This window comes from Pelodiscus sinensis, unplaced genomic scaffold, assembly GCF_049634645.1.
Source record: "Pelodiscus sinensis isolate JC-2024 unplaced genomic scaffold, ASM4963464v1 ctg108, whole genome shotgun sequence".
In the NCBI taxonomy this organism is placed as follows: domain Eukaryota; kingdom Metazoa; phylum Chordata; order Testudines; family Trionychidae; genus Pelodiscus; species Pelodiscus sinensis.
Window position 1 is genome coordinate 132,850 of NW_027465888.1, and position 25,677 is coordinate 158,526.

General features: G+C 65.0%; 2 protein-coding genes across 2 annotated transcripts; one reads left to right on the forward strand and one right to left on the reverse strand.

The window, feature by feature from the left end:
• Nucleotides 1–10,775: 10,775 nt before the first annotated feature.
• DEDD2 (death effector domain containing 2) lies at nucleotides 10,776–19,953 on the reverse strand. The gene is made up of 6 exons (XM_006127888.4): nucleotides 19,798–19,953; nucleotides 17,102–17,759; nucleotides 16,864–16,974; nucleotides 16,368–16,499; nucleotides 11,695–12,087; nucleotides 10,776–11,461 (listed from the first exon to the last, which is right to left on the reverse strand). Exons 2-5 carry the CDS (start codon nucleotides 17,568–17,570, stop codon nucleotides 11,720–11,722), a joined length of 1,080 nt encoding a protein of 359 aa, XP_006127950.2. The 5' UTR covers nucleotides 17,571–17,759; nucleotides 19,798–19,953; the 3' UTR covers nucleotides 10,776–11,461; nucleotides 11,695–11,719.
• Nucleotides 19,954–22,384: 2,431 nt separating this feature from the next.
• On the forward strand, nucleotides 22,385–25,511 carry LOC106732333 (zinc finger protein 526-like). The gene is made up of 2 exons (XM_075916030.1): nucleotides 22,385–22,542; nucleotides 23,081–25,511. Exon 2 carries the CDS (start codon nucleotides 23,084–23,086, stop codon nucleotides 25,463–25,465), a length of 2,382 nt encoding a protein of 793 aa, XP_075772145.1. The 5' UTR covers nucleotides 22,385–22,542; nucleotides 23,081–23,083; the 3' UTR covers nucleotides 25,466–25,511.
• The last annotated feature ends 166 nt before the right edge of the window (nucleotides 25,512–25,677 follow it).

Genomic DNA, 25,677 nt, shown 5'->3' on the forward strand with positions numbered 1-25,677 from the left:
CTGCTCTAACCACCAGGCCCCACTGCCCCAGAGCAGGGAGAGAACCCAGGAGCCCTGGTGCCTGCAGGCGGCACAGTCCAAAGTGGTTTCCTAAGCGGCTAGTCCCACTGGCTCTGGGAGGTTTCTCTCTGGACCGGCCCTGCGCCCCTGGTGTCTGCAGAGGATCCTGCCTGGCTCCCTAGAGAGGGGGCGGGTGGGCAGGCCTGGCGCTAGGCCTGGCTCAGACGCTCCTCGGCAACCCAGGCGAACCCTCGGGGGCATCTTGAGAGGGGCTGGCAGAGCCCCAGCCAGCCTGGCTCAGCACTCCAGGAGCGGGCACTGGGGGCCGGACTGCCGGGGTCTCTCCTAGCTGGGGCGGGGGCTGGGAGCTGGATTCCTAGTTTCTCTCCTAGCTGGGCGGGTGGGCGGGGGGGGGGGGGCACGGGACTTCTGGGTTCTCCCTAGATGACAGGGTCTGATACCTGGATTCTGCCTAGCTGGGGGCGCGTCTGGGAGCCGAACTCCTGGGAGCTCTTGCAGCTGGATAGGGCTGGGTGGGTCCCCCCGATCCTGCTCCCCCGCAGCAGCCAGAACAGGCTCCGCCAGCCGGGAGAACAGGGGGGTTTATTGCTCCTCCGGGCACAGCCCAGCCCAGACGTGAGGTGGCCACAGGAGTCAGGGCCAGGACGCCCAGAGCCCTCGGGGCAGGGTCCATCGCCCCCCCCAACCCTCCGCACCCAGCTTAGGCTGTTCCCCTCATGTTTCCCAGCCAGAAACTGCCCAGCTCCAAGCCCTGCCCCCAGCCGGGTGCCGTCTCCCCCCCCCCCCCCGGGAAGAGCCTTGTTACCTGCTCAGGCTGGGCCTGGGTGTCTGGCCAATCCACACGTGGGGGGGTCAGTGGGAATCGCAGCCCAGCGCAGGGGGCCCGGGCCACAGAGCAGACAGCCCCCCCCCCAAAGCGCCACACCAGACACCTGGGTTCTCTCCTAGCTGGGGGGGGCTGGGAGCCACAGTGATTAGTTCTCTCCTAGTTCGGGGGGGCGGGGGGCCGGGGGCTGGACTGCTGGGTTCTCTCCTAGCTGGGGGGGGGGCTGGGAGCCACAGTGATTGGTTCTCTCCTAGTTCGGAGGGGCGGGGGGCCGGGGGCTGGACTGCTGGGTTCTCTCCTAGCTGGGGGGGGGGCCTGGGAGCCACAGTGATTAGTTCTCTCCTAGTTCGGGGGGCCGGGGGCTGGACTGCTGGGTTCTCTCCTAGCTGGGGGGGGGCTGGGAGCCACAGTGATTGGTTCTCTCCTAGTTCGGGGGGGCGGGGGGCCAGGGGCTGGACTGCTGGGTTCTCTCCTAGCTGGGGGGGGGGGCTGGGAGCCACAGTGATTGGTTCTCTCCTAGTTCGGGGGGCCGGGGGGCTGGGGGCTGGACTGCTGGGTTCTCTCCTAGCTGGGGGGGGGCTGGGAGCCACAGTGATTGGTTCTCTCCTAGTTCGGGGGGGCGGAGGGCTGGGGGCTGGACTGCTGGGTTCTCTCCTAGCTGGGGGGGGGCTGGGAGCCACAGTGATTAGTTCTCTCCTAGTTCGGGGGGGGGGGGGCCGGGGGCTGGACTGCTGGGTTCTCTCCTAGCTGGGAGGGTTGGGAGCCACAGTGATTAGTTCTCTCCTAGTTCGGGGGGGGCGGGGGGCCGGGGGCTGGACTGCTGGGTTCTCTCCTAGCTGGGGGGGGGCTGGGAGCCACAGTGATTAGTTCTCTCCTAGTTCGGGGGGCCGGGGGGCCGGGGGCTGGACTGCTGGGTTCTCTCCTAGCTGGGGGGGGGGGCTGGGAGCCACAGTGATTGGTTCTCTCCTAGTTCGGGGGGGCGGGGGGCTGGGGGCTGGACTGCTGGGTTCTCTCCTAGCTGGGGGGGGGCTGGGAGCCACAGTGATTGGTTCTCTCCTAGTTCGGGGGGGCGGGGGGCCAGGGGCTGGACTGCTGGGTTCTCTCCTAGCTGGGGGGGGGGCTGGGAGCCACAGTGATTGGTTCTCTCCTAGTTCGGGGGGGCGGGGGGCTGGGGGCTGGACTGCTGGGTTCTCTCCTAGCTGGGGGGGGGCTGGGAGCCACAGTGATTGGTTCTCTCCTAGTTCGGGGGGGCGGGGGGCCAGGGGCTGGACTGCTGGGTTCTCTCCTAGCTGGGGGGGGGGCTGGGAGCCACAGTGATTGGTTCTCTCCTAGTTCGGGGGGGCGGGGGGCCGGGGGCTGGACTGCTGGGTTCTCTCCTAGCTGGGGGGGGGGGGGCTGGAAGCCACAGTGATTGGTTCTCTCCTAGTTCGGGGGGGCGGAGGGCTGGGGGCTGGACTGCTGGGTTCTCTCCTAGCTGGGGGGGGGGGGTTGGGAGCCACAGTGATTGGTTCTCTCCTAGTTCGGGGGGGCGGGGGGCCGGGGGCTGGACTGCTGGGTTCTCTCCTAGCTGGGGGGGGCTGGGAGCCACAGTGATTGGTTCTCTCCTAGTTCGGGGGGGCGGGGGGCCGGGGGCTGGACTGCTGGGTTCTCTCCTAGCTGGGGGGGGGCTGGGAGCCACAGTGATTAGTTCTCTCCTAGTTCGGGGGGGCGGGGGGCCGGGGGCTGGACTGCTGGGTTCTCTCCTAGCTGGGGGGGGGCCTGGGAGCCACAGTGATTAGTTCTCTCCTAGTTCGGGGGGGGCGGGGGGCCGGGGGCTGGACTGCTGGGTTCTCTCCTAGCTGGGGGGGGGCCTGGGAGCCACAGTGATTAGTTCTCTCCTAGTTCGGGGGGGCGGAGGGCTGGGGGCTGGACTGCTGGGTTCTCTCCTAGCTGGGGGGGGGCCTGGGAGCCACAGTGATTGGTTCTCTCCTAGTTCGGGGGGGGCGGGGGGCCGGGGGCTGGACTGCTGGGTTCTCTCCTAGCTGGGGGGGGGCTGGGAGCCACAGTGATTGGTTCTCTCCTAGTTCGGGGGGGCGGAGGGCTGGGGGCTGGACTGCTGGGTTCTCTCCTAGCTGGGGGGGGGGGGGGGGCTGGGAGCCACAGTGATTGGTTCTCTCCTAGTTCGGGGGGGCGGAGGGCTGGGGGCTGGACTGCTGGGTTCTCTCCTAGCTGGGGGGGGTCTGGGAGCCACAGTGATTGGTTCTCTCCTAGTTCGGGGGGGCGGGGGGCCGGGGGCTGGACTGCTGGGTTCTCTCCTAGCTGGGGGGGGGCTGGGAGCCACAGTGATTGGTTCTCTCCTAGTTCGGGGGGGCGGAGGGCTGGGGGCTGGACTGCTGGGTTCTCTCCTAGCTGGGGGGGGGGGGGGCTGGGAGCCACAGTGATTGGTTCTCTCCTAGTTCGGGGGGGCGGAGGGCTGGGGGCTGGACTGCTGGGTTCTCTCCTAGCTGGGGGGGGGCTGGGAGCCACAGTGATTAGTTCTCTCCTAGTTCGGGGGGGCGGAGGGCTGGGGGCTGGACTGCTGGGTTCTCTCCTAGCTGGGGGGGGGCTGGGAGCCACAGTGATTAGTTCTCTCCTAGTTCGGGGGGCCGGGGGGCCGGGGGCTGGACTGCTGGGTTCTCTCCTAGCTGGGGGGGGGCTGGGAGCCACAGTGATTAGTTCTCTCCTAGTTCGGGGGGGCGGAGGGCTGGGGGCTGGACTGCTGGGTTCTCTCCTAGCTGGGGGGGGGCTGGGAGCCACAGTGATTGGTTCTCTCCTAGTTCGGGGGGGCGGAGGGCTGGGGGCTGGACTGCTGGGTTCTGCCCAGCTGGGGTGATCTGGGAACCCAACTCCTGGGAGCTCGCATGGCTGGAGCCGGACTCCTGGGTTCTCTCCTAGCTGGGGGGGTGATGTAGTGGGGGAACCTTGCTGGCTGCTGTGTTTGGGGTGGGGGCTGTGGGTGCCCCCCACTGGCCTCTGTCTGAGAGCACGGCCCAGCGGGGGCGGGGGGGGCCTGGCGGGCCCCATGACAGTGACCGGACCGGTCGGACCGGTTAGGGGAAGGGAGGGAACCAAGGAAGGGAGTGTGGGGGGAGGGGCAGTCTTGGGCTGGAACCATGAAGGAGGCAGACTAAGGAGGGGCTGGAGTCTAGGGGCCCAGGGACCCATCTCCAGGGGGCTGGGGCGTCCTGGCCCTGACTCCTGTGGCCACGTCACGTCTGGGCTGGGCCGTGCCCGGGGGAGCAATAAACCCCCTGTTCTCCCGGCTGGCGGAGCCTGTTCTGGCTGCCACGGGGCTGCAGGATCGGGGGGGGACCCAATGCGCCCTCACAGGGTGAAGGGGGGACTGGGAGCCACATAGGTTAGTTCTCTCCTGGTTTGGGGGGGCTGGGAGCCGGACTCCTGGGTTCTCTCTTAGCTGTGCGGGGGGAGGAGCGCTTGGGAGCCACATGGATTAGTTCTTTCCTAGTTTGAGGTGCCGGGGGGGGGGGGGGGAAGCAGGGGCTGGACGGCTGGGATCTCTCATAGCTGAGTGTGGACCTAGGAGCTGGACTCCTGGGTTCTGCCTAGCTGGGCGGGGGGGGAGGGAGGGGGGAGGGTGGACTCCTGGGTTCTGCCTAGCTGGGCGGGGGGGGAGCTGGACTCCTGGTTTCTGCCTAGCTTAGGGGGGGGGGAGCTGGACTCCTGGGTTCTGCCTAGCTTGGGGGGTGGGAGAGCTGGACTCCTGGGTTCTGCCTAGCTTGGAGGGGGGGAAGCTGGACTCCTGGGTTCTGCCTAGCTTGGGGGGTGGGAGAACTGGACTCCTGGGTTCTGCCTAGCTTGGAGGGGGGGAAGCTGGACTCCTGGGTTCTGCCTAGCTTGGGGGGTGGGGAAGCTGGACTCCTGGGTTCTGCCTAGCTTAGGGGGGGGGGAGCTGGACTCCTGGGTTCTGCCTAGCTTGGGGGGTGGGAGAGCTGGACTCCTGGGTTCTGCCTAGCTTGGGGGGGGGGGAGAGCTGGACTCCTGGGTTCTGCCTAGCTTGGAGGGGGGGAAGCTGGACTCCTGGGTTCTGCCTAGCTTGGAGGGGGGGAAGCTGGACTCCTGGGTTCTGCCTAGCTTGGGGGGTGGGAGAGCTGGACTCCTGGGTTCTGCCTAGCTTGGGGGGGCGGAAGCTGGACTCCTGGGTTCTGCCTAGCTTGGGGGGGGGGAGCTGGACTCCTGGGTTCTGCCTAGCTTGGGGGGGGGAAGCTGGACTCCTGGTTTCTGCCTAGCTTGGGGGGGAGCTGGACTCCTGGGTTCTGCCTAGCTTGGGGGGTGGGAGAGCTGGACTCCTGGGTTCTGCCTAGCTTGGGGGGTGGGGAAGCTGGACTCCTGGGTTCTGCCTAGCTTAGGGGGGGGGGGAGCTGGACTCCTGGGTTCTGCCTAGCTTGGGGGGTGGGAGAGCTGGACTCCTGGGTTCTGCCTAGCTTGTAGGGGGGGAAGCTGGACTCCTGGGTTCTGCCTAGCTTGGGGGGGCGGAAGCTGGACTCCTGGGTTCTGCCTAGCTTGGGGGGGCGGAAGCTGGACTCCTGGGTTCTGCCTAGCTTGGGGGGGGGGGAGCTGGACTCCTGGGTTCTGCCTAGCTTGGGGGGGGGGAAGCTGGACTCCTGGTTTCTGCCTAGCTTGGGGGGGAGCTGGACTCCTGGGTTCTGCCTAGCTGGGGGGGAGGGGAGCTGGACTCCTGGGTTCTGCCTAGCTTGGGGGGGAGCTGGACTCCTGGGTTCTGCCTAGCTTGCGGGGGGGGAGGGAGCTGGATTCCTGGGTTCTGCCTAGCTTGGGGGGATTCCTGGGTTCTGCCTAGCTTGGGGGAGGGGAGACCTGGACTCCTGGGTTCTGCCTAGCTTGGGGGGATTCCTGGGTTCTGCCTAGCTTGGGGGGGGAGCTGGACTCCTGGGTTCTGCCTAGCTTGGGGAGGGGGACCTGAACTCCTAGGTTCTGCCGAGCTTGGGAGGGGGAGCTGGATTCCTGGTTTCTGCCTAGCTTGGGGGGTGGGAGAGCTGGACTCCTGGGTTCTGCCTAGGTTTGGGGGGGGAGATCTGGAATCCTGGGTTCTGCCTAGCTTGAGGGGTGGGAGAGCTGGACTCCTGGGTTCTGCCTAGCTTGGGGAAGGGAAATCTGGACTCCTGGGTTCTGCCTAGCTTGAGGGGTGGGAGAGCTGGACTCCTGGGTTCTGCCTAGCTTGGGGGGTGGGGAAGCTGGACTCCTGGGTTCTGCCTAGCTTGGGGGGGGGGAGAGCTGGACTCCTGGGTTCTGCCTAGCTTGGGGGGAGGGAAATCTGGACTCCTGGGTTCTGCCTAGCTTGGGGGGTGGGAGAGCTGGACTCCTGGGTTCTGCCTAGGTTGGGGGGGGGGAGCTGGACTCCTGGGTTCTGCCTAGCTTGGGGGGAGGGGGGGCTGGACTCCTGGGTTCTGCCTAGCTTGGGGGGTGGGAGAGCTGGACTCCTGGGTTCTGCCTAGGTTGGGGGGGGGGAAGCTGGACTCCTGGGTTCTGCCTAGCTTGGGGGGAGGAGCTGGACTCCTGGGTTCTGCCTAGCTTGGGGGGGAAGCTGGACTCCTGGGTTCTGCCTAGTTTGGGGGGTGGGAGAGCTGGACTCCTGGGTTCTGCCTAGCTTGGGGGGGGGGAGCTGGACTCCTGGGTTCTGCCTAGCTTGGGGGGAGGGGGGGCTGGACTCCTGGGTTCTGCCTAGCTTGGGGGGTGGGAGAGCTGGACTCCTGGGTTCTGCCTAGGTTGGGGGGGGGGAAGCTGGACTCCTGGGTTCTGCCTAGCTTGGGGGGAGGAGCTGGATTCCTGGGTTCTGCCTAGCTTGGGGGGGAAGCTGGACTCCTGGGTTCTGCCTAGTTTGGGGGGTGGGAGAGCTGGACTCCTGGGTTCTGCCTAGCTTGGGGGGGGGGGAGCTGGACTCCTGGGTTCTGCCTAGCTTGGGGGGAGGGGGGGCTGGACTCCTGGGTTCTGCCTAGCTTGGGGGGAGGGGAGCTGGACTCCTGGGTTCTGCCTAGCTTGGGGGGAGGGGGGGCTGGACTCCTGGGTTCTGCCTAGCTTGGGGGGTGGGAGAGCTGGACTCCTGGGTTCTGCCTAGCTTGGGGGGAGGGGGGGCTGGACTCCTGGGTTCTGACTAGCTTGGGGGGTGGGAGAGCTGGACTCCTGGGTTCTGCCTAGCTTGGGTGGGGGGAAGCTGGACTCCTGGGTTCTGCCTAGCTTGGGGGGGGGGGGAAGCCGGACTCCTGGGTTCTGCCTAGCTTGGGGGACCTGGGAGCTGGGGACTTCTGGTTTCTCTCCTAGCTGGGGGCATGAACCGGACTCCTGGTTTCTCTCCTAGCTGGGGGGTGTCTAGAAGCTGGACTGCGGGGTTCTTGCCTAGTTGGGGGGGGTGGGAGCTGGGGACTCCTGAGTTCTCCCTTGCTGGGGGGGAAGGCTGGAAACCGGACTCCTGGGTTCTCCCTAGATGACAGGGTCTGGGACCTGGACTTTTGGGTTCTACCTAGCTGGGGGGGGGGCAGGATGGTGGGAGCCGGACTCCTGCGTTCTACCTATATGGGGGGGGCAGGAGCTGTCTCCTGGGTTCTTGCTTAGCTGGGGGGGGTTGTGAACCAGACTCCTGGGCTCCTCCTAGCTGGGGGGGGGCTGGAGCCGTGCTGGTGGTCTTGGGCAGCCCCTGGCGTGGGGGGGCGGTGCCGCGGTGTGGGGGGGGACAAAGCCATAGTGCCGTGGCGCCACCTGGCGGCCACTCAGCGAACAGCAGCAACTGTAGAAAGGGGGCGCCTCTGTGCTGCCCCCTGGTGGCCAAAGCTGCTTCAGCGCCTCCCAGGCCACCTGCCCGAGGCTCTGTTCAGGAGCCCCCCCCCCCCCGGCCCCTCTGCAGGTTTCCTCCCAGAGCCCCCCCGCCAGGGATGCCGGGGGGCGACCGCTGCCCCATGTCCTGCCGTAGTTGGGCTGGGGCAGGTCAGGGCACTCTCGCGGGAGAGGGGCAGGGGCCGGCGTGCGGGGCCCCCAGAGAGCTGGTGACATCTGGAAGGAGGCGTGGCCCAGCCCCCCCAAACCGGGGTAACCCCGAGAGCACGGGGGGGCTCGTTCCCAGCCAGCAGGGCAGGATTTGGCCACTGAGTGTGGGGGGGGCAGGCGGTAGGGAGCCCCCGCCCCAGTGCTGCACCCCCAGCTCCAGTACAGCCGCTAGGAGGGGCCTGTGATACGCCCCAGCCTCTGGGCCAGCCCCCTCGGAGCCAGAGACCCTTGGTTCCAGCCATCCTGCCTCCTCCTGGGCGCTTGGCCAGGCTCCGGGGGCTTCGTGCCCGCCCCAGGGAGCACGCTCCTCGCCCAGAGCTGGCAGGGACGCCTGGCAGCCGGTGCCCAGGCAAGCGGGGTTAGCAGCACCCGCGCAGAGCAACCCTGCACTAGTCCCCCCCACTGGCCTCGTAGGGCCTCCCTGATGCGGGCCGGCCCAGCCAGCCGTCTTACCCCCGGGGGGAGCAGAAGCTGGCAGGGCAGGGCAAAGGGGGAACAAGGCCGAGACGTGGCGAATTTGAAGAACTAGCAGGAGACCAAACCCAGCAGCAGGCTTGAGTTGAAATCCACCCAGAGCAGGAGGCTTCGCACAGGGGCCCGGGCCTGGGCCCGGAGGCTGCGGCAGAGCCGAAGGAATTCACTGCAGCGTACGGGAGGGAGAGGCCCCCGCCCGAGGGGACAGACCCAAAGAACCAGCCCAGCTTGAGGTGGCAGGAGAGGAGGAACCGAAGTGAGGGCAGGCGCTCACCGGGGCCAGCTGGGAGGATGCGGGCTGACGAGCGTGGCCGGACGCCTGCGTGGCCCCTAAGGGTACCCCACTGTTTGAGGGGGGCGGCAGAGGCTCCAGCCATTACAGCTCGCTTGGCAGTACCAGGGTGCCAGGCTGAACCGGAGCAAGGCAGAGTCGTCAGACACACAGACGGGAACGAGCAAGGCCTGCCCGGGGAAATGGCACTTGCCCCCCGGCCGGACGCTCCAAGGGGGCAGCGCGCACGTGGCCAAAGGGGAGCCAGTGGGCAGAACGTCTGTGGCCTTTCCAAAGGGTCCCTCCCCAGATGTGCTTCAGCAGGGGTGGAGACCCTTGTTTTTGGGTTGGGGGCCACTGACCCAAACCCACCAATGCACCCCTGGCCCCCAAGCAGAAGAAAGAACCCGCCTCTCAGATGTGCCCCCCATCTGAGAAGCAGGAAAAGACGACACCCACCGCCATGCTCCAGGCCAGGGGCAGGGGAGGCGCGGCGGCTCCCTAGGGCTGGAATAACTCCTCTGGGTGCCCAGAGAGGGGCAGCGTGCGGGAGCAGGCTGGCCGGAAGAGCTGTGGGTGCAGGCAGGGGGTGGGGGGCACCTACCTGGTGCAGCTCCTGGGGGACCACTGCAGGGGTCCTGCACTCCGTAGAGAAGCACTGCCCCCACTCCCATGGGCTGCGCTTCCCAGCCACTGGGGGCAGCTGCCGGCCAGGCTGGGGTAGGACAGGCCCACAGCAATCCCACCCCTGCTCTGAAGCAAAGCTGCAAAGGGGTAAGAGGAAACAATTGGACCAGCTGCTAGGAATAAGCGAGCCCTGGTCCCAGCCGGGTCAGACCCGGCTCTGTCCCGGGACCAGGGCTGCGCAGCCGCCCTCAGGGAGCTGGGAAAAGGGCTTTGCTGGGAGGTGGCAGCATCTGCGGATACAAAATTCCTCCAGGAACCTTAAGGCCCAAGCTGCCTGTGAAGCCCAGTGCAAAGCGAGGCCCCTGGTCCATAACCCCGCACCGACCGCACCGGCCTGGGCTCTCCAGCAGCTGCCCCCCGCAGTCACCAGCGTCTGTGGGGCCCACCCGAGAAGGGACAGACCACCAAACCCATAAAGCCAGTTACTTAAGCCCGGGGACACCCACCCTGTGACTATGGCCTGCAAGTTAGGGGTGTGAAATCCTGTTGAATTGGCTATGGGGTGAGACATCTTGAGTGCGCCTCCACCCCATGCCTGGGGGGGCCAGTGGACAGAGGCTGCCCAGGCCCCACCTGTTAGCCAGTCACACCCCTACTGCAAATCCAATTGCCCCCCTGGAATTCGTGAGGTAGAAAGTGGCTGTGGGGGATGGAGCCAGGCTGGACTGGCCCACGGGAAAGCTGAGGACTAAGGGGAAGCAAGGGGACCGAACATGAGCAGTGCAGGCCCAGTGACGAGCAGCAGGCAGAGAAGCCCACAAATCATTTCTTTGCATGGCCCGTGGCCGCTGAGACAGGCCAGGCCCAAAGGAAGCAGGCGGAGACACTGCTGGAGGCGGTGCCCGGCCGTGGCTAGTAGCCAGGGTGCGCAGGGACCAGATCCCCAGGCCTGGGCCCCCTGCCTCTCACTGCTGGGAGCTGGATCCCGCAGTAACCGCCCCGCTGCTGAGGGCTCCTGGCCTAGCCCCAGAGCTGGTTTGGAACGCCCCTGCCCCCACAGCAGCAACGCAGGAAACCCAACGGCAGCAACTCCCCCAGCCACAGGGGGACTCAGGGTAGAGCACAGCAGGGGCCATGTACGAGGCCCTGCCCCACCCCAGGGAGAGCTGATGGCAGCGTTTCCTCAGGCTGGCCAGGCCCAGTGCTCTCCCCACGGCTGCCGGGAGAGGGAGGGGAGAAGAGCCGGGCCCAGCCGGCGCTGGAGAGAGGACAGGGGAGCCAGGCCCAGTGCTCTCCCCACGGCTGCCGGGAGAGGGAGGGGAGAAGAGCCGGGCCCAGCCGGCGCTGGAGAGAGGACAGGGGAGCCAGGCCCAGTGCTCTCCCCAAGGCTGCCGGGGGAGGGAGGGGAGAAGAGCCGGGCCCAGCCGGCGCTGGAGAGAGGACAGGGGAGCCAGGCCCGTGTCCCCCCCCAGCCCTGGGGCTCTGTGCAGCCGCCGAGGAACACGCTCACTTCCAGGGCAGGAGTTTCCTCTACAAATCTGCTTTTATTGATTTTTCCCATCTGCTGATACAAGAGGCTGCAAAACCACCTGTCAAAAGGACCAGGCGGGGGAGGGATTCTGGGGTGGGGGGGAGGGTGGTTTTTTTTTGTTTTTTTTTGTTTTTTTTACTTAAAAAAATAGCATCTTTTTAAATACTACACTGGGCAGCTTCCCTCGCCCACTCCCCAGCTGCAGCAGGCACACTCCTGCAGCCACTGCCCACGCCTCGCCCCCCCCGACAGTATGTACAAGTCACCCGAGCACAGGCACGCATCCCTAAGAGGGACACAGGCCCCTGCTGTGCGGCCCCCACGCTCCCCAGCCTTTGCCAAAATGGCAGCAGGAGGAAAAGGAGGTTTGTCCCCTAAAAATGAAGATCACGGCTCCTTGTGGCTGTGCTCTGGCCGGGGAAGCCAGCCCTGCCACCACGCCCTGCGCATCTGGAGTTGCTTGTCCTGCCTCCGTGCCAACGCAGGAGGGGCGTCAGTGAGTCCCGTGCTCGATCCAACCCTGGCCGAGGGCTCCCGGAGCCGGCTGGCCCGGCCCAGTCAGAGGCCTGGAGGTGCACTCTGCTGGGTTTGCCCCGTGGCAGCACCAAGGGGGTCAGGCTGTTCGAGAGTCAATGTCCCAAATGGGCGTGCTCCAGGGGCCAAGAGACACTACGGAGACCTGGGAGAGAAAAAAGGGAGGGTAAGTGCTAGGAAGGTGGGGGAGGGTTTGCCTCCCCATGGAGATGGCAGAGGGACCCCCAATTTTCCAGTAGGCCTCCCTCCCCCACCTTGGGTGGCTTCCTGTTAGTACCTAGGAGGAGCTGGAGTGGCTAGCACCCAGGGTCAGATGGGGCTGGCAGTGACAGCAAAGAGGCGGGTTAACACCTAGCAGGGAGGGGGGTAGCTACATACCCAGACCAAGCTCTCCAGAGGCCAGTCACTGGGGGCCCAGGCTCTCCAGCAGCAGCCGGCGCCCCTCCTCGTAGTCATCCTCATCCACGTTGACCAGCAGGCGGATGGCCTCCTGCCCCACGGCGTCCTTGAGCGACTCTGTGAGGAAGACGCCCTTGAGGGCCTCCAGCAGCGAGCCGTTCATGTAGTCGCTCCAGAAGGCGTCCAGGTAAGAGAGCTCTGAGAACTTGATGTCGCAGATGATGGAGCCCAGGTCACGGGACTTGAGGATGGTGTTGGACTGGCCGAAGATGTCGAACTGGCGCTCCAGGCGGTGCTGCTTGTTGGACAGCACGTTCTGGCGCAGGACCGGCTCGTGCTGGCAGAACTCGGCACGCACCCGCAGCCGGATGTCTGGGGGAAGAGCGACAGAGAAACACAGAGGGGAGGGAAGAAGACAAACGAGGCGTTAGAGCGAGAGGGCACAGGCCAGCGGCACACAGAGACCGCGCGCTCATGCAGTGTGACGCTGGGGGGAGGGCGGCTCTGAACAGACCATGGGGCTGGCCCACGAAGGGCTCTGGACCCCCTCCCTAGAGCCTCCTCTTGGCACAGGGCTACAGCCAAGCCTTGCCAAATGTCCTGTACCCCTGCCAGCTCAGACCCAGAGCCCCAGCTAGCCAAGACCCTCTAGAGCAGCTGTGGGCATGCCTCAGCTCAGCCCCCCCCCCTCAAGAGCCCACAGGGCAGCCCCTTGGCACCTCTCTCCTTCAATCCCCCATCTCTAATACACAGCCAATCCATGGGCCGTACCCTAGTGGAAGATCAGCGCCCCACTGCTGACTGTCTCCACAGCTAGCGCTGCTGGTCAGAGCTGCTTTTCTGGCCCCCCTTCCCCCAGATTTGGCGGGGTTTGGCTGTAGCCATGCAGCCAGGAAGAGGTGGGGTTTAGTTTTGGATCAGCCGCCTGTTAGGCCACAATTGAAAGGGGGTCAAAGGGGAAGTACAATGGCTACAGAGCAAGATACAGTCAAATAGAGAACCTGAGAGGCAGGTGGGTGTTACATACGCTCTACAAGGCCGTCTGCTTAATGGCTCTCTCTTGTGGTCCTCACCTGTAGAAGCATTAACTCAGAGTGCAGTCACAGCCCCGGCCGGAGCCCGTGCCCCCCAGAACCAAACCATTCAGCTGAGGCTCCAAGGCCCGCCCCACCTTCCACAGAGGGAGCAGCCTGAAGTCACCCCAGTCTGGTGGCGGTGGGCTCGGACGGGCGTGCCAAGAAAGGAGCCCGTTTTGGCCCCGAGTGGATGTGGCGCCCTTCTCACCCATTAGGGCTGTGGCCTGCCTGGGATAAGCTGTAACCGGGGTGAGACCCAGACTAGGGTAGGGGGAGGAAGTCACAGGGTGCTCTGGCAACAATCCAAGCCCTTAAGTCTCCTGCTCACCCCCCCAGATGCCAGTGACACACAGAGCAGCCGCCAGCTTCCTTCCTTTGTACTGGCACCACACACAGCAAAACCCATTGTGCCTAGGGCCCCAAATCCAGTCACAGCATGGGGAGCTGCCCTGGATGGCCTGAACACACTAGGATCCTGCTCCCTCCTCAGAAGGGATGGCAGGGCAGGACTGGACTGGACTGGGAGCACCTCCTCCCCCAGGACGGAGAGATGGGGCCCTGAGCAGCTGCTGAGGTTACAGACATGTGGAGGCCCAAACGGGATGTGGGCGAGGCGTGCCCAGTCCCACTATTACCAGCAGCCGGGAAAGCCATGGGGAGCACAAACAAGCAGTTCAGTGCTGCTCCCCATACGCCATCCCGAGGGTCGGGGGTGAGCTGAGCCCATTGGCCGGAACGACCAGCTGAGCGGGGTTTGGCCACATTCCCTCCACTCTGGGTTGGTGAGCTAGTCTCAGACCAGCACAGAGCCTGCTACAGACACAGACCCAGGCCCCACCAGCGCCCATAGGCCCAGTCCCTCCCAGGTGCAAGGGCACTGCGCTCAGAAGTGAGGTTGGATTTTACCAGAGCCTGCTTGCATGGACCAATACTTAATGCTTTTCTGGGCGGCTGATCTCAACTGTGGACCGAGAGAAACAGGGTTCAAAGTTTTTAAGCACATGGTAACAGCAAGAAATCACTCTGGGCATCCATACAGCAAAGAACCTCAGCTGTGGGGTGAGAGCCAGCTGTTGACTGATGGACGGACTTCAGGCCGTGGGGTTGAGATGCCCCCCTCAGCAAACTGGGGAGCACATGGACTTTCCCCCTTGTCTGGCAAGAGCATGTGGGAGCCAGTGACACAGCAGGGGCCGGCTGTTAGCCAGGCTGTGCAGAGTGGTGGCTGGGGGCGCATGAGCTGGGCAGCTGGCAGGAAGGTACCAGATTCCAAGCTTGTTCCAATGGCTCTAGCAATGACCAGCAGCATGGGGTGGAGGCCATCTGAGATATGAACCACCAGCTGCCTGCTCCTGGATGGAGCACACTGGGGTTTGGGGGCTACTCTGTCCATCCCATTCTCCCTGGCACCCCAGCATGCGAGCTGGCATGCAGCAACCAATCCCATCAGACCCTGCTGGGGATCTGTGGCATCGTGCAGTGCCCTGTGCAGCAGCTGGCCCCTCTTGGCAGGGACGCAGGAGCTGTCCCGTAGGGTGGTGAGCTCAGCACGGCAGAGCTCTCTGAATAAGCATGCATGTGGGGTAGCCTGTCTGGGCCCTGCAGGGGAGCTCTAGAGCACACATTCAAAACAGGATGGGTTTCACCAACACCTGCCGGCGAGATTGGGAGCGCTGGAGTCAGTTACCTTTGCGAGACAGTTCTGAGTAGCTTGCATTAGAGACACAGGGTCTCTTTACCATCAACTTTTGCTTAGTAACCTGGAATTTAAACGGTGGATTGAGAGAGAATTGGCAGAAATCAAGCAGCAGCAGCAACAAAAAAATTGTGATACCAAGGAAAATCAGTGTGGTTGCCAGGCCCTAGCCTGGAAGGAAGAATGGAGCGCAGCGCCTCCTGCGGCTCAGGAAAGTTACAAATGCAGAGCTGCCGTCTGGGCCTCGCCAGCGGGCCTGGGATTCGTGCCCCCAAGAAGCAAGGTAACATTATCAAACAGACAGGCAACAATCTAGTGTGGAAGGGAGCTTACGGTCCGATCCGTGCACCTACCCGCCGGATGGCTTAGCTGCACCGTGAAGTTGCAGTTTTGACACTCATTGAATTATTTTTGAACCTTCTTCGTTAGAACCCATGGCCTGCAAATTGGTCAAACGGGAAGAGAGCGTTTTTGTGCAGTTTGCTTTTCCGGTCATTCGCATCGCACTGACACAAGATAACAGGACAAGAGCGGTGGTGACGCAGGCGCTCGGCACCTGGCTGGCTGAGCCAGGTTCTAGGGTTATATGCTGGTCTTGGAGATAGAAATCCAGGCCACCATCTTGGAATTGAACTGGCTACCCCCATGAAGGCAACAGCTGAGGGCTGACAAGAGTTAGGTGGGTATTTGGGAGCGGTCATGTGCCAGACCAGAGTCCTAGAATCGGAGGCCCAACACGATCACTCCACTACTTAGTCTACCCTCAGGACGGGTCTGACCCCCAAAGGCCACCCATATGGCTAGAAGCCACCCCTGCTAGTGGGGCGGGGTGGGGCTCCCCTAGACAGGAGGGAGCTCGGCGAGCCCAGAGCTGAATACTACTGAGCCATGGCACCGACAGTGCTTCCCGCTGTATGTCTCAAAGCGGTTCACCAGAGGAAAGAGCCACAGAACGGCAGCACGACTTGCCTAATTCCCCAGCACGGCACCAGCTGAGCAGGCCTAGAGCCCAGAAGTTCAGTAGCACTTGGGCCTGGCACTTTGCACACACAAGTGCTGCAGGAGCCAACCTCCCTGGCCTTTCTGCTGCTAGTCTACAGGCACATCGGAGGAGTAAGTTTCTGATGAGGCAGACTCCACTCTGCATGGTGATGGAAGGCAAAGCTGAACCTTGTGTCCCCCAAGTGACCACAAAGCACAGCCCCAGCAGCCAGGGTGCCATGGGCAGGACTTGAAAGAATAAGCATGAAGAGCACCCCAACAACTGTCCTGCAGCAGCCCCCCACACTAGTGCTAAAGACAGATCTGGAATCGAGGCTGGTTTGGGATTAGAATTCCAGCAGCAGGAATAGTTTTTGCTCAGTATTTGTCCCCAATAAATTCTCTGCTCCTTCCTCCAAGTCTGCATTGGCCTGGGGATTAGCTAGCGCGCCCCGGCTCAGCACCTAGACCAGCATATAACGGGGCAGAAGTCAGGCCCCGCCCAGGCCAGCGCCTGGCACATCAGACATTTCCTCCCGCCCTCTCGTGGGGTGTAGCCATTTGGACAGTTAGAACCATGAGAGAAGAAACAGAGTGGGATGGCCAAGGGGACAGGACCCACAGGCTCGTAGGATGGGCCAAGGCTCCCTGCTCCCCCACCCCAGAAAGCTGTTGCGGCACCCCCCTGGACACACAGCACCCCTTTTAAGGTCACTGATTCAGAAGGAGACTGCACTTTGCTTAGAGACTCAGACCAGTGTCCCTGCTCCACCCCAGCTGAGGAGAGAGCAGGAGGCACCCATCAATACCCCACCAGGAACCGGAACCTTTCCATGGCGTGGTTCAAGAGTTGGGGGGTGGGGGAGAGGACCCTGGCCATGTGCCAGTCAGACACCTACCACAGGTCACTTTGGTGGGGGATGGGGGCTCCTGCTTGAGGGTAGCGACTGTCTTGGCCCCACGCCGCCTACCAAGGGCATTGGCCCGTGCCCTGCCTCTGCTCACCCGCTTCCTCTTGCTGGAGTTGGAGCCTAGGGAAAAGAAAAACAGTAGGAACCTTGCAAAACACAGAGCAAGGACTTGGAGCAGAGCTCTGAAAAGGGAGCAGGGTTTCAAGGCTAGAGAAGTGACACCAGCAGCCAGAACCTCTGAATTCTACTCCAATACTGGGAGAAGAGAAGGATTTAGAACCACCTCCCACACCTCAAGGGGCAGGCACAGAATTTTCCACCCCCACATGCCATGGTGGAGACTTCCAAAGAGCTGAGGCCTCCTTAGATGGTGCAGACCTTAAAGAGAGGCCAATAGCTCTAATGATTCCTAACTAGACGGAAGGGGAAGGGGCCAGTGCCGATAGAGTGGTATGTTCCCCCTGCCCCCGCCATGCCACTGTACCTGTTTCCCACTGATCGGGCTGGGCCTCTGCAGAGGCTGAGCCGAGACAACTATCCACCTGCCGGTCGGAAGCTGTCACAGATGGGCCGTAGGTATATCTCTCAGGAGACACTACGGAAGAGAAGAAAGGTGAGTTCCCTTGGGACAGCACCACCAGGGACAAGCACCCCTCAGACTTCTCCACCCTCCCAAGCCCAACCTGGAGTCAACCCCCCCAGGCCCCCCAAAGCCCTGGTACCTGTTCGCTGCCTCTTCAAAGTGACGTAGGGCAACAGGTCATGCCTGGTCAGCAACCGCAGGAGCTGCAAGAGCTGCAGGAAATTGGTCTCGTCGCATCTCCCCCTCCTTTCTAGCTCCAGCAGCAGCTCCACCCCATTCCTGGGCTGGTGCCGCTCAGCCACCACCTCTAGGCTCCCGGCTGCCTCCACTGGAGCTCGCCTGTGCTGGTTCCTCCTTTGCCAGCTCTCTAAAAGAGGTGAGGGGGTCTCTGCTCCACTCTCCTCTGCCACAGCCCACAGCCCAGGGTCCAGGGGATGGGTCCAGGGCTGGGTCTCATCAAGGAGAAAGGAAAGCACAGCCACATCATTCTCAGTCAGCTGGGAGCCGATCACCTCAAACATGCGGTGTAAGGACACCATGCCGTAGTACTCCAAGCACTCCTCCTCCTCCCAGCTTTGGGAAACAACCGGGCGCTTCATTTCAGCCATTCCAGGTCACACGCCCGCAAATCAGCTCTGGCTTTGGGCAGTGCAGTGAATAGGAGGTGCTTTGGGGTAGGTGACTGGGAGGAGACTTGGGGTCTAACACGTTTTAGGGCTGAATGGAGAATGTGTAAGGACTCCTACACCACGAGATCTCTCTGGGCACTCGCTAAGGCACTTGCGTCTGAACAGCGTCTGCAAAAGGACAGGACAAGACCGTCAGTTGGAGCAGGAGCACTTTGGTGTAGTCGAGTGGGACAAGAAAAGCCCAGGAGTCACATGCCACCAGAATCCACTGTCAGGTCAGACAGTGGCAGGAGTGACTCTGCACAGCGCTGGGAAAAGGGAGCCAGGGCCCTTGTGCTCCCTTCCTAGTCCTGCATTTGTAAGTGATGGGTTGCAATTCTGTCATGAACTTTGGAATCCTGATGCCCTGCTCCTCGCCCAGAACCCAGGCATCTTGGCTCCCAGCGCCTCACCCTAACCTCTAGCCTTCGCACCCCTCCCCAAGCTGGGGCCAGATTCTAGGAGCCCCACCCCTGGCTCGCAGCACCACTCCCCTTGCTGCATTGGACTGTGAGCCTGTGCAGTAAAACCCGATTTCATGGCTGAGCAACAACATGGTGGCTCCCTGCGCAGGTGTCCTGGAGCAAAGGCACCACAAGGTGGCAGCAACCAGATGACTGGAACAAACAACAAGACCTGCCAGCACAGCTGGGTGCCTCAGATCTCCCCCAGCCCTTCTCCCCCACAGGAACAGGACTTTGCCCTCCCACCCCCAGCCTGTATCACTTCCCCACGCACAGCCCATGCCTTGCCCCCCAGGCTACAGGCCTCCTCACAGCGAGGATGTTCCTTCCGCACCAGCCCTGACCACAGCCCACCGTGCACCCAGCTAGAACAACCCCCATGGGCAACTATGGACCCCCCCCCCCCTCTCTGCTGGTACCACCCCTCCCCCCATGGGCAACTACAGCCTCACCCTGCCCTCCACCACCCCCTCACCCTTCCCCACAGGGAGCCACCTCACCCTGCCCTCCACAGCCCCTCCTGTGCTACTCCTTCCCCCACAGGCAACTACAGCCTCACCCTGCCCTCCCCCGCCCCCCATACCCCTCTCCCACAGGTAACCACGGCCTCACCCTGCCACCCCCATAGGCAACCACAACCTCACCCTGCCCTCCGCCACCGCCCCCCCACAGGGAGCCACCTCACCCTGCCCTCCACAGCCCCTCCGTGCCACCCTCCCCCACGGGCAACCGCAGCCTCCCCCCCATACCACCCCTCCCCCACGGTAAAACACAGCCTCCCCTGCCCCCCCGTACCACCCCTCCCCCACGGGCAACCGCAGCCTCCCCCTGCCCCTCCCGTACCGCCCCTCCCCCCACGGGCAACCGCAGCCTCCCCCTGCCCCCCCCGAACCGCCCCTCCCCCCACGGGCACCCGCAGCCTCCCCCTGCCCCCCCCGTACCGCCCCTCCCCCCACGGGCACCCGCAGCCTCCCCCTGCCCCCCCGTACCACCCCTCCCCCCCACGGGCACCCGCAGCCTCCCCCTGCCCCCCCGTACCGCCCCTCCCCCACGGGCACCCGCAGCCTCCCCCTGCCCCCCCCCGTACCGCCCCTCCCCCACGGGCACCCGCAGCCTCCCCCTGCCCCCCCCCGTACCGCCCCTCCCCCACGGGCACCCGCAGCCTCCCCCTGCCTCCCCCTTACCGCCCCTCCCCCACGGGCACCCGCAGCCTCCCCCTGCCCCCCCCGTACCGCCCCTCCCCCACGGGCACCCGCAGCCTCCCCCTGCCCCCCCCATACCGCCCCTCCCCCACGGGCACCCGCAGCCTCCCCCTGCCCCCCCCATACCGCCCCTCCCCCCACGGGCACCCGCAGCCTCCCCCTGCCCCCCCCGTACCGCCCCTCCCCCCACGGGCACCCGCAGCCTCCCCCTGCCCCCCCCCGTACCGCCCCTCCCCCCACGGGCACCCGCAGCCTCCCCCTGCCCCCCCCGTACCGCCCCTCCCCCCACGGGCACCCGCAGCCTCCCCCTGCCCCCCCCGTACCGCCCCTCCCCCCACGGGCACCCGCAGCCTCCCCCTGCCCCCCCCGTACCACCCCTCCCCCACGGGCAACCGCAGCCTCCCCCTGCCCCCCCCGTACCGCCCCTCCCCCCACGGTAGCCAGCCCTGCCCCGCCCCCCGCCGGTCCGACTCCCCCCACAACTCGGCCCGCCCGTCTCACCCAGCTCTCGCCGCCTCAGCCGCCGCTTGGTTTCTTCTGGCACCTTCGATCCCTCTGCGCATGCGCGTCCTGCGCCTCCCAGCAACTGCCGCCCGCGACCCCGCCCTGCGCATGCGTCTCCACATCCGGTCCCGCCCTGTCCCTGCTCCCAGCGCATGTGTCGAAACCGCCCCGCGCATGGGGCGCACGCGCCGCTCTCGGCGTCTCCCTTCGCGCATGCGCACACTGCCCCATCGGTGTAAATAACTGCCCACCGATCGTAAGCTTTCCCACTGACCCCTCCCCCATCGCGCCCGGCACGCGGACGTTCGCTCTGTGTCCACGTGACCCACGTGTGCGGGCGGGACTGACTAGCCCTGGGTGTCACGCCTGGCGCATGCGCAGGGCCAAGACCTGGGAAGAGGACGGTTTAAGGCGAGGCAGCTACGCTGCTAACGGAAGGGGGCGGCAGCGCAGCCGGCGTGCGCTGGGGAGGCTAATGGGCAGCTGCGCTGCTCGCGTAAAGGGGCGGTCGCAATGGATGGGGGCGGGGCGGCTACGCTATTGACGTAGTAGATTAAAACCTGTCAGTTCCCTCCCCCCAAGGCCTCGGCACGGGGAGGCGCCCTGCACACAGCAGGGAGGGAGGAGGAAACCCCCCCCCACACACAGCAGGGAGGGAGGAGGAAACCCCCCCACCCCACACACAGCAGGGAGGGAGGAGGAGGAAAGTTCCCCCCCCACACACACACACATCAGGGAGGGAGGAGGAGGAAAGTTCCCCCCCCACACACACACATCAGGGAGGGAGGAGGAGGAAAGTTCCCCCCCACACACACACACACATCAGGGAGGGAGGAGGAGGAAAGCGACCCCCCCCACCCCGCACACACATCAGGGAGGGAGGAGGAGGAAAGTCCCCCCCCCCAAACACACACATCAGGGAGGGAGGAGGAGGAAAGTTCCCCCCCCACACACACACATCAGGGAGGGAGGAGGAGGAAAGTTCCCCCCCCACACACACGCACATCAGGGAGGGAGGAGGAGGAAAGTTCCCCCCCACACACACACACATCAGGGAGGGAGGAGGAGGAAAGCGACCCCCCCCACCCCGCACACACATCAGGGAGGGAGGATGACAGCCCCCCCCAAACACACAGGCTACCTTACCTCCACACTGACAGCTTCTTGCGCAAGCATTCTTTTGTGGAAGAGTTCTTGTGCAAAAGCTCTCCCAAAAGAGAGCATCTACACTGGCATGTGCTTTTGCGCAAGAGCACCCGTGCCAGTGTAGACGTTCCCTTGCACAAGAAAGCTCCGATGGCCATTTTAACCACCGGGCATTCTTGCATAAGAAATTCATGTAGCCTGTCTATACTGGCCTCTTGTGCAAGAACAGTTGTGCAAAAGGGCTTATTCCTGAGTGGGCGCGTCAGCGTTCTGGTGCAAGAAGCCCTGATTTCATACATTAGAAGTCAGTTTACTTGTGCAAGAACTAGTGGACAGTGTAGCCAGGCAGCAAGTTTTTGCACAAGATCACGCCAGTGTAGACACAGCCACAGGGTGGGGAGGGGAGACATCAGCCATCTTCACAAGGAAAAACCAGTTGCTTTTCATTTTAACCTACCTGGCTGCAGTCTTAACGACCTTACTACATGCATCTTACTTCAAAGAGCCTTTCACACCAGATTACAGAGGGAAACTTCAGAGCTTTCTTTCATGCTTAAATCTGACACATTAGGAATGGACCTTAACAAAGATGCTAATTACATTACCCATTACCAAGATAGTTTCCCCATTTATCACCCCTGATTAGCCGTTCATTGACTAGCAAATAGCTATTCCCTACCTCCCTCTCCCTCACCTTCTGTACTAAATCTGATTTGTCAGTTTTATAATGTGTTCACTTTTTTCATTGTATTCCTTTGTTAGCTATGGTCCTGCCAATTCTCTTCCACTATTTGATCTGAGGAAGTGGGTCTGGCCCACGAAAGCTCCTCACCTAATAAACCACCTTGTGAGTCTGTAAAGCTCCAGCTTTCCCTTTTGCCTTAGCCAGCTCAGCCTAGCAGGGCCGGTCTATCCCTGTGTCTCCTGGTGGGGCGCCACTGCCCGTGTCCAATAGCACTGCCCAGCTGCCATAGCTCACACCCCGCGGGGTCTCTCCCTTTGTGTCTCTGGTGCACGTGTCCATGGGGGGGGGCTCCCTGTGTCCTTGCTCGAAGGGGCTGCACGGGGCAGTGCACCCTCCCCCCGGCACTGGCTGAGCCCCACCCTGGCGCCTCCCCCCGCCCCTCCAGTTTGGGGGCGGGCCCCGCAGACTCTGACCCGCTGGGGGCGGGAGGAGGCTCCAGCTGGCGGGGGGCGGGGTCAACGGACCCCCCCCACGGCCCTGAGTGCGGGGAGCCGGGGCTATGGCGCATGCGCGGCATTTCAGGGTGTCACGTGGGTTGTCCCGCAGGCTGTGCTGCCCAGGGGAGGTGTCACGTGTGCTGTCCCGAGGGGCGGGGTCGCGCTCCCCCCCCGCCTCGAAATCCATCATGGGCGGGGCTTCCTGTGACCGCGCCCCTCTCCCGGTCGCCCCGCCCCCGCCGCGCAGCCTCGTTCCCGCCCGCAGTCCGCCCGGGACGGCAGCCGCCCCGCCCCCTCAGTATCGAGCCCGCTGATTGGGCCCCGCCGAGCAGACGCCCGCGACCAATCAGGAAGCGCGGGGCGGCGGGGTCCGGCCGGGAGGAGACGGAGCGAGGCGGCGGTGGCCGAGCCGGGGTGAGTGACGGGCCCTGCCCCCCCCGAAACACCCCCCGCGCCGGGCCCCTCCCCCACAATCCACCGCGCTGGGCCCCGCCCCCAGAACCCCCCGTTGGGCCTTCCCCGCAGAGCCCCCCAGAAACACCCCCGGGCTGGGCCCTGCCCCCCCGCTCAGCCCTGCCCCCCCCGGGTCTGGACTCTGCCCCCCCCCCGCTCAGCCCTGCCCCCCCCGGGTCTGGACTCTGCCCCCCCCGGGTCTGGACTCTGCCCCCCCCCCACGCTGGGCCCTGCCCCCCCCCCCGGGTCTGGACTCTGCCTCCCCCGGGCTGGGCCCTACCCCCCCCCGCTCAGCCCTGCCCCCCCACGCTCAGCCCTGTCTCTCCCCCCGGGCTGGGCCCCCCCGACCTCCCCCCGGGCTGGGCCCTGCCCCCCCGCTCAGCCCTCTCCCCCCCCCGGGCTGGGCCCTGCCCCCCCACGCTCAGCCCTGTCTCTCCCCCTGGGCTGGCGCCCCCCCCCCCGGGTCTGGACTCTGCCCCTGACAGGTTCTCTCCCGCAGGCCATGGCAGAGGAGCTGCCCCCGTCGCTCTTCTTCCAGCACCAGTACATGTGCTCCGAGTGCGGCCTGCTCTACAACACGCTGGAGGAGGTGCTGATCCACCAGCAGAGCCACCTGGGGGAGCCCTGCCAGCCGGCCGGGCCCCCGCCCGAGAACCACTGCCAGTGCCTGGAGTGCGGCCGTGTCCTGCTCTCGCCCGACCAGCTGCTGGCCCACCAGAGCCTGCACCCCCGCCCGGCGCCCGCCGCCAGCCAGATCCACTACCAGTGCAGCGAATGCCAGGAGCTCTTCACTGCGCCCGACCTGTGGCTGGCCCATCGCCAGAGCCACAAGCCCCAGGAGGCCAGGACCCCCCCCGAACCGCCGGCCCCACCCCCGCCCGCCATGCACCCCTACGAATGCTCAGAGTGCGCCAGCCTCTTCCAGACGCCCGAGGAGCTGCTGGAGCACCAGGGCGAGCACTTCACCGAGACGGAGAAGGAGAGTGGGGAGCCGGCCGCGCCCGAGGGGGTCAAACAGGAGGCCCCCGGCTCCCCCGCCCCCTTGCAGCAGCCGGTGCCACCCCTGCTGCCCCCTCCCCGGGCCTGGCGCTGTGGTGAGTGCAAGCGGGAGTTCGGCAGCGCCGAGGAGCTGCGGCGGCACCGCCGGGAGCACACTTCGGAGGAGTTCCTGTGCGGCGAGTGCCAGCGCGGCTTCACCACGGCCAATCGCCTGCTGGCTCACCAGCGCGTGCATGTGGACGGCACGCACGAGTGCCCGAACTGCAGCAAAGTCTTCAAGAAGGCAGCCTCGCTGGAGCAGCACATGCGCATCCACAAGGGCGAGGCCCTGTACCTGTGCGTCGACTGCGGCCTGGGCTTCGGCACAGAGATGACCCTGGTGGTGCACCGCAAGAGCCACACCGCCAACCCCCTGCACCGCTGCGCCTGCGGCAAGTCCTTCAGCAACATGACCAAGTTCCTCTACCACCGCCGCACCCACGCTGGCAAGAGCGGGGCCCCGCCCCCCCGCGCTCGCGCCCCTGAGCCAACCCAGGTGCCGGAGCAAGAGGCAGCCCAGCCACCTGCTGCGGCCGGGGCAGTGAACGGCTTGCCGGTGCCCCCTGCGGCAGGCGGCTTCCTGTGCCCGCAGTGTGGCAAGGAGTTTTCCAGCCACATCCGCATGGTGCGGCACAAGCGGGTGGTGCACGTGCTGGAGCGCAAGCACAAGTGCCCCACCTGCGGCAAAACCTTCAAGAAGCTGGTGCATGTGCGGAATCACCTTCGCACCCACACTGGGGAGCGCCCCTTCCAGTGCACCGAGTGCGGCAAGACCTTCGCCTCCCAGGCCAACCTGATGCGCCACCACCTGACCCACACGGGCGAGCGCCCCTACCAGTGCGACGTCTGCCAGAAGCGCTTCACCCAGTCCTCCAACCTGCAGCAGCACCGGCTGCTTCACTCGGGTGCCGGCCCCTTCCCTTGCCAGGACTGCGGTGCCACCTTCTCCCGGGCCCACAAGCTGGCCCTGCACCGTGTCAGCCACACGGGCCGGTTGCCCTTCCAGTGCCCCGAGTGTGACCATTCCTTCGCCCGCAAGCGGCTGCTGGAGCTGCACCGCCTGGCCCATGCCGGGCGCGAGCCTCACCGCTGCCCGGACTGCGGCGCCCTCTTCGTCCGCCTGGCCAAGCTGGAGGAGCACCGGTGCGCCCACAAGAAGCTGTACCCGTGCCCGGCCTGCGGCAAGTGCCTGGGATCCCTGGCCAAGCTGGCGCTGCACCAGCTGGTGCACTCCGGCCAGCGCCCCTTCACCTGCAACCTCTGCGGCAAGGGCTTCACCAACCCCAGCGGGCTGAGCCGGCACCAGCAGCGCCACACGGGCGTGCGCCCACACAAGTGCCCGCTCTGCTCCAAGACCTTTGTGGCCGCCTCAGGGCTGCAGCTGCACCAGCGCACGCACACCGGGGAGCGCCCCTTCCCCTGCCCGGAGTGCGGCAAGGCCTTCCGCCAGGCCACCCATCTGCGGGAGCACCGGCGCCTGCACACGGGCGAGCGCCCCTACCAGTGCCCGGAGTGCGGCAAGGCCTTCATCCAGTCCATGCACCTGGCGGAGCACCGGCGCATCCACACGGGCGAGCGCCCGCACCGCTGCCCACACTGCGCCAAGACCTTCAAGACCCTCTCCAACCTGCGCAGCCACCGCAAGACCCACGGGGGGGCTGCCCCTGCCCTGCCCCCACCCGCCGCCACGCCCACCCAGACCATCATGTGCACAGAGTTTGGGGAGACCATTGCCATCATCGAGACGGCCGAGCCCCTGCCCCTGGTGGAGACCATCGAGATCTACCAGGCTGCCCTGGAGGGCAGCCTGCAGGTGGACAATCTGCAGGTCAATGCCTTCGTATAGGGGGCAGCCCCCTCCCTTGTAAATAAAAGTTTTGGTTTGGCCTGTTCGCCTGTCCTGGCCCTAATGCTGTCATGGGGGAGGGGGTCTCTGTGGGCCCCAGAGCTGCTGTTTGGGTACAGGGGCGGCCTGGCATCTGGCCCTGCCCCCCTTCCTGCTCATCAGTGGGGTGGGACCTACTCTGGAGCCCGGACAGCCCCCCACCCCCAGCTGTG

Excerpts from the sequence above, each read along its gene's own strand:
- DEDD2 (XM_006127888.4), bottom strand. The coding sequence starts at position 17,570 with ATGGCTGAAATGAAGCGCCCGGTTGTTTCCCAAAGCTGGGAGGAGGAG. Across the intron at positions 16,500-16,863 it reads GCCCGATCAGTGGGAAACAG|GCTCCAACTCCAGCAAGAGG; the intron begins GTACAGTGGCAT and ends TCTTTTCCCTAG. Across the intron at positions 12,088-16,367 it reads CCCCACCAAAGTGACCTGTG|ACATCCGGCTGCGGGTGCGT; the intron begins GTAGGTGTCTGA and ends CTCTTCCCCCAG.
- LOC106732333 (XM_075916030.1), top strand. The coding sequence starts at position 23,084 with ATGGCAGAGGAGCTGCCCCCGTCGCTCTTCTTCCAGCACCAGTACATG.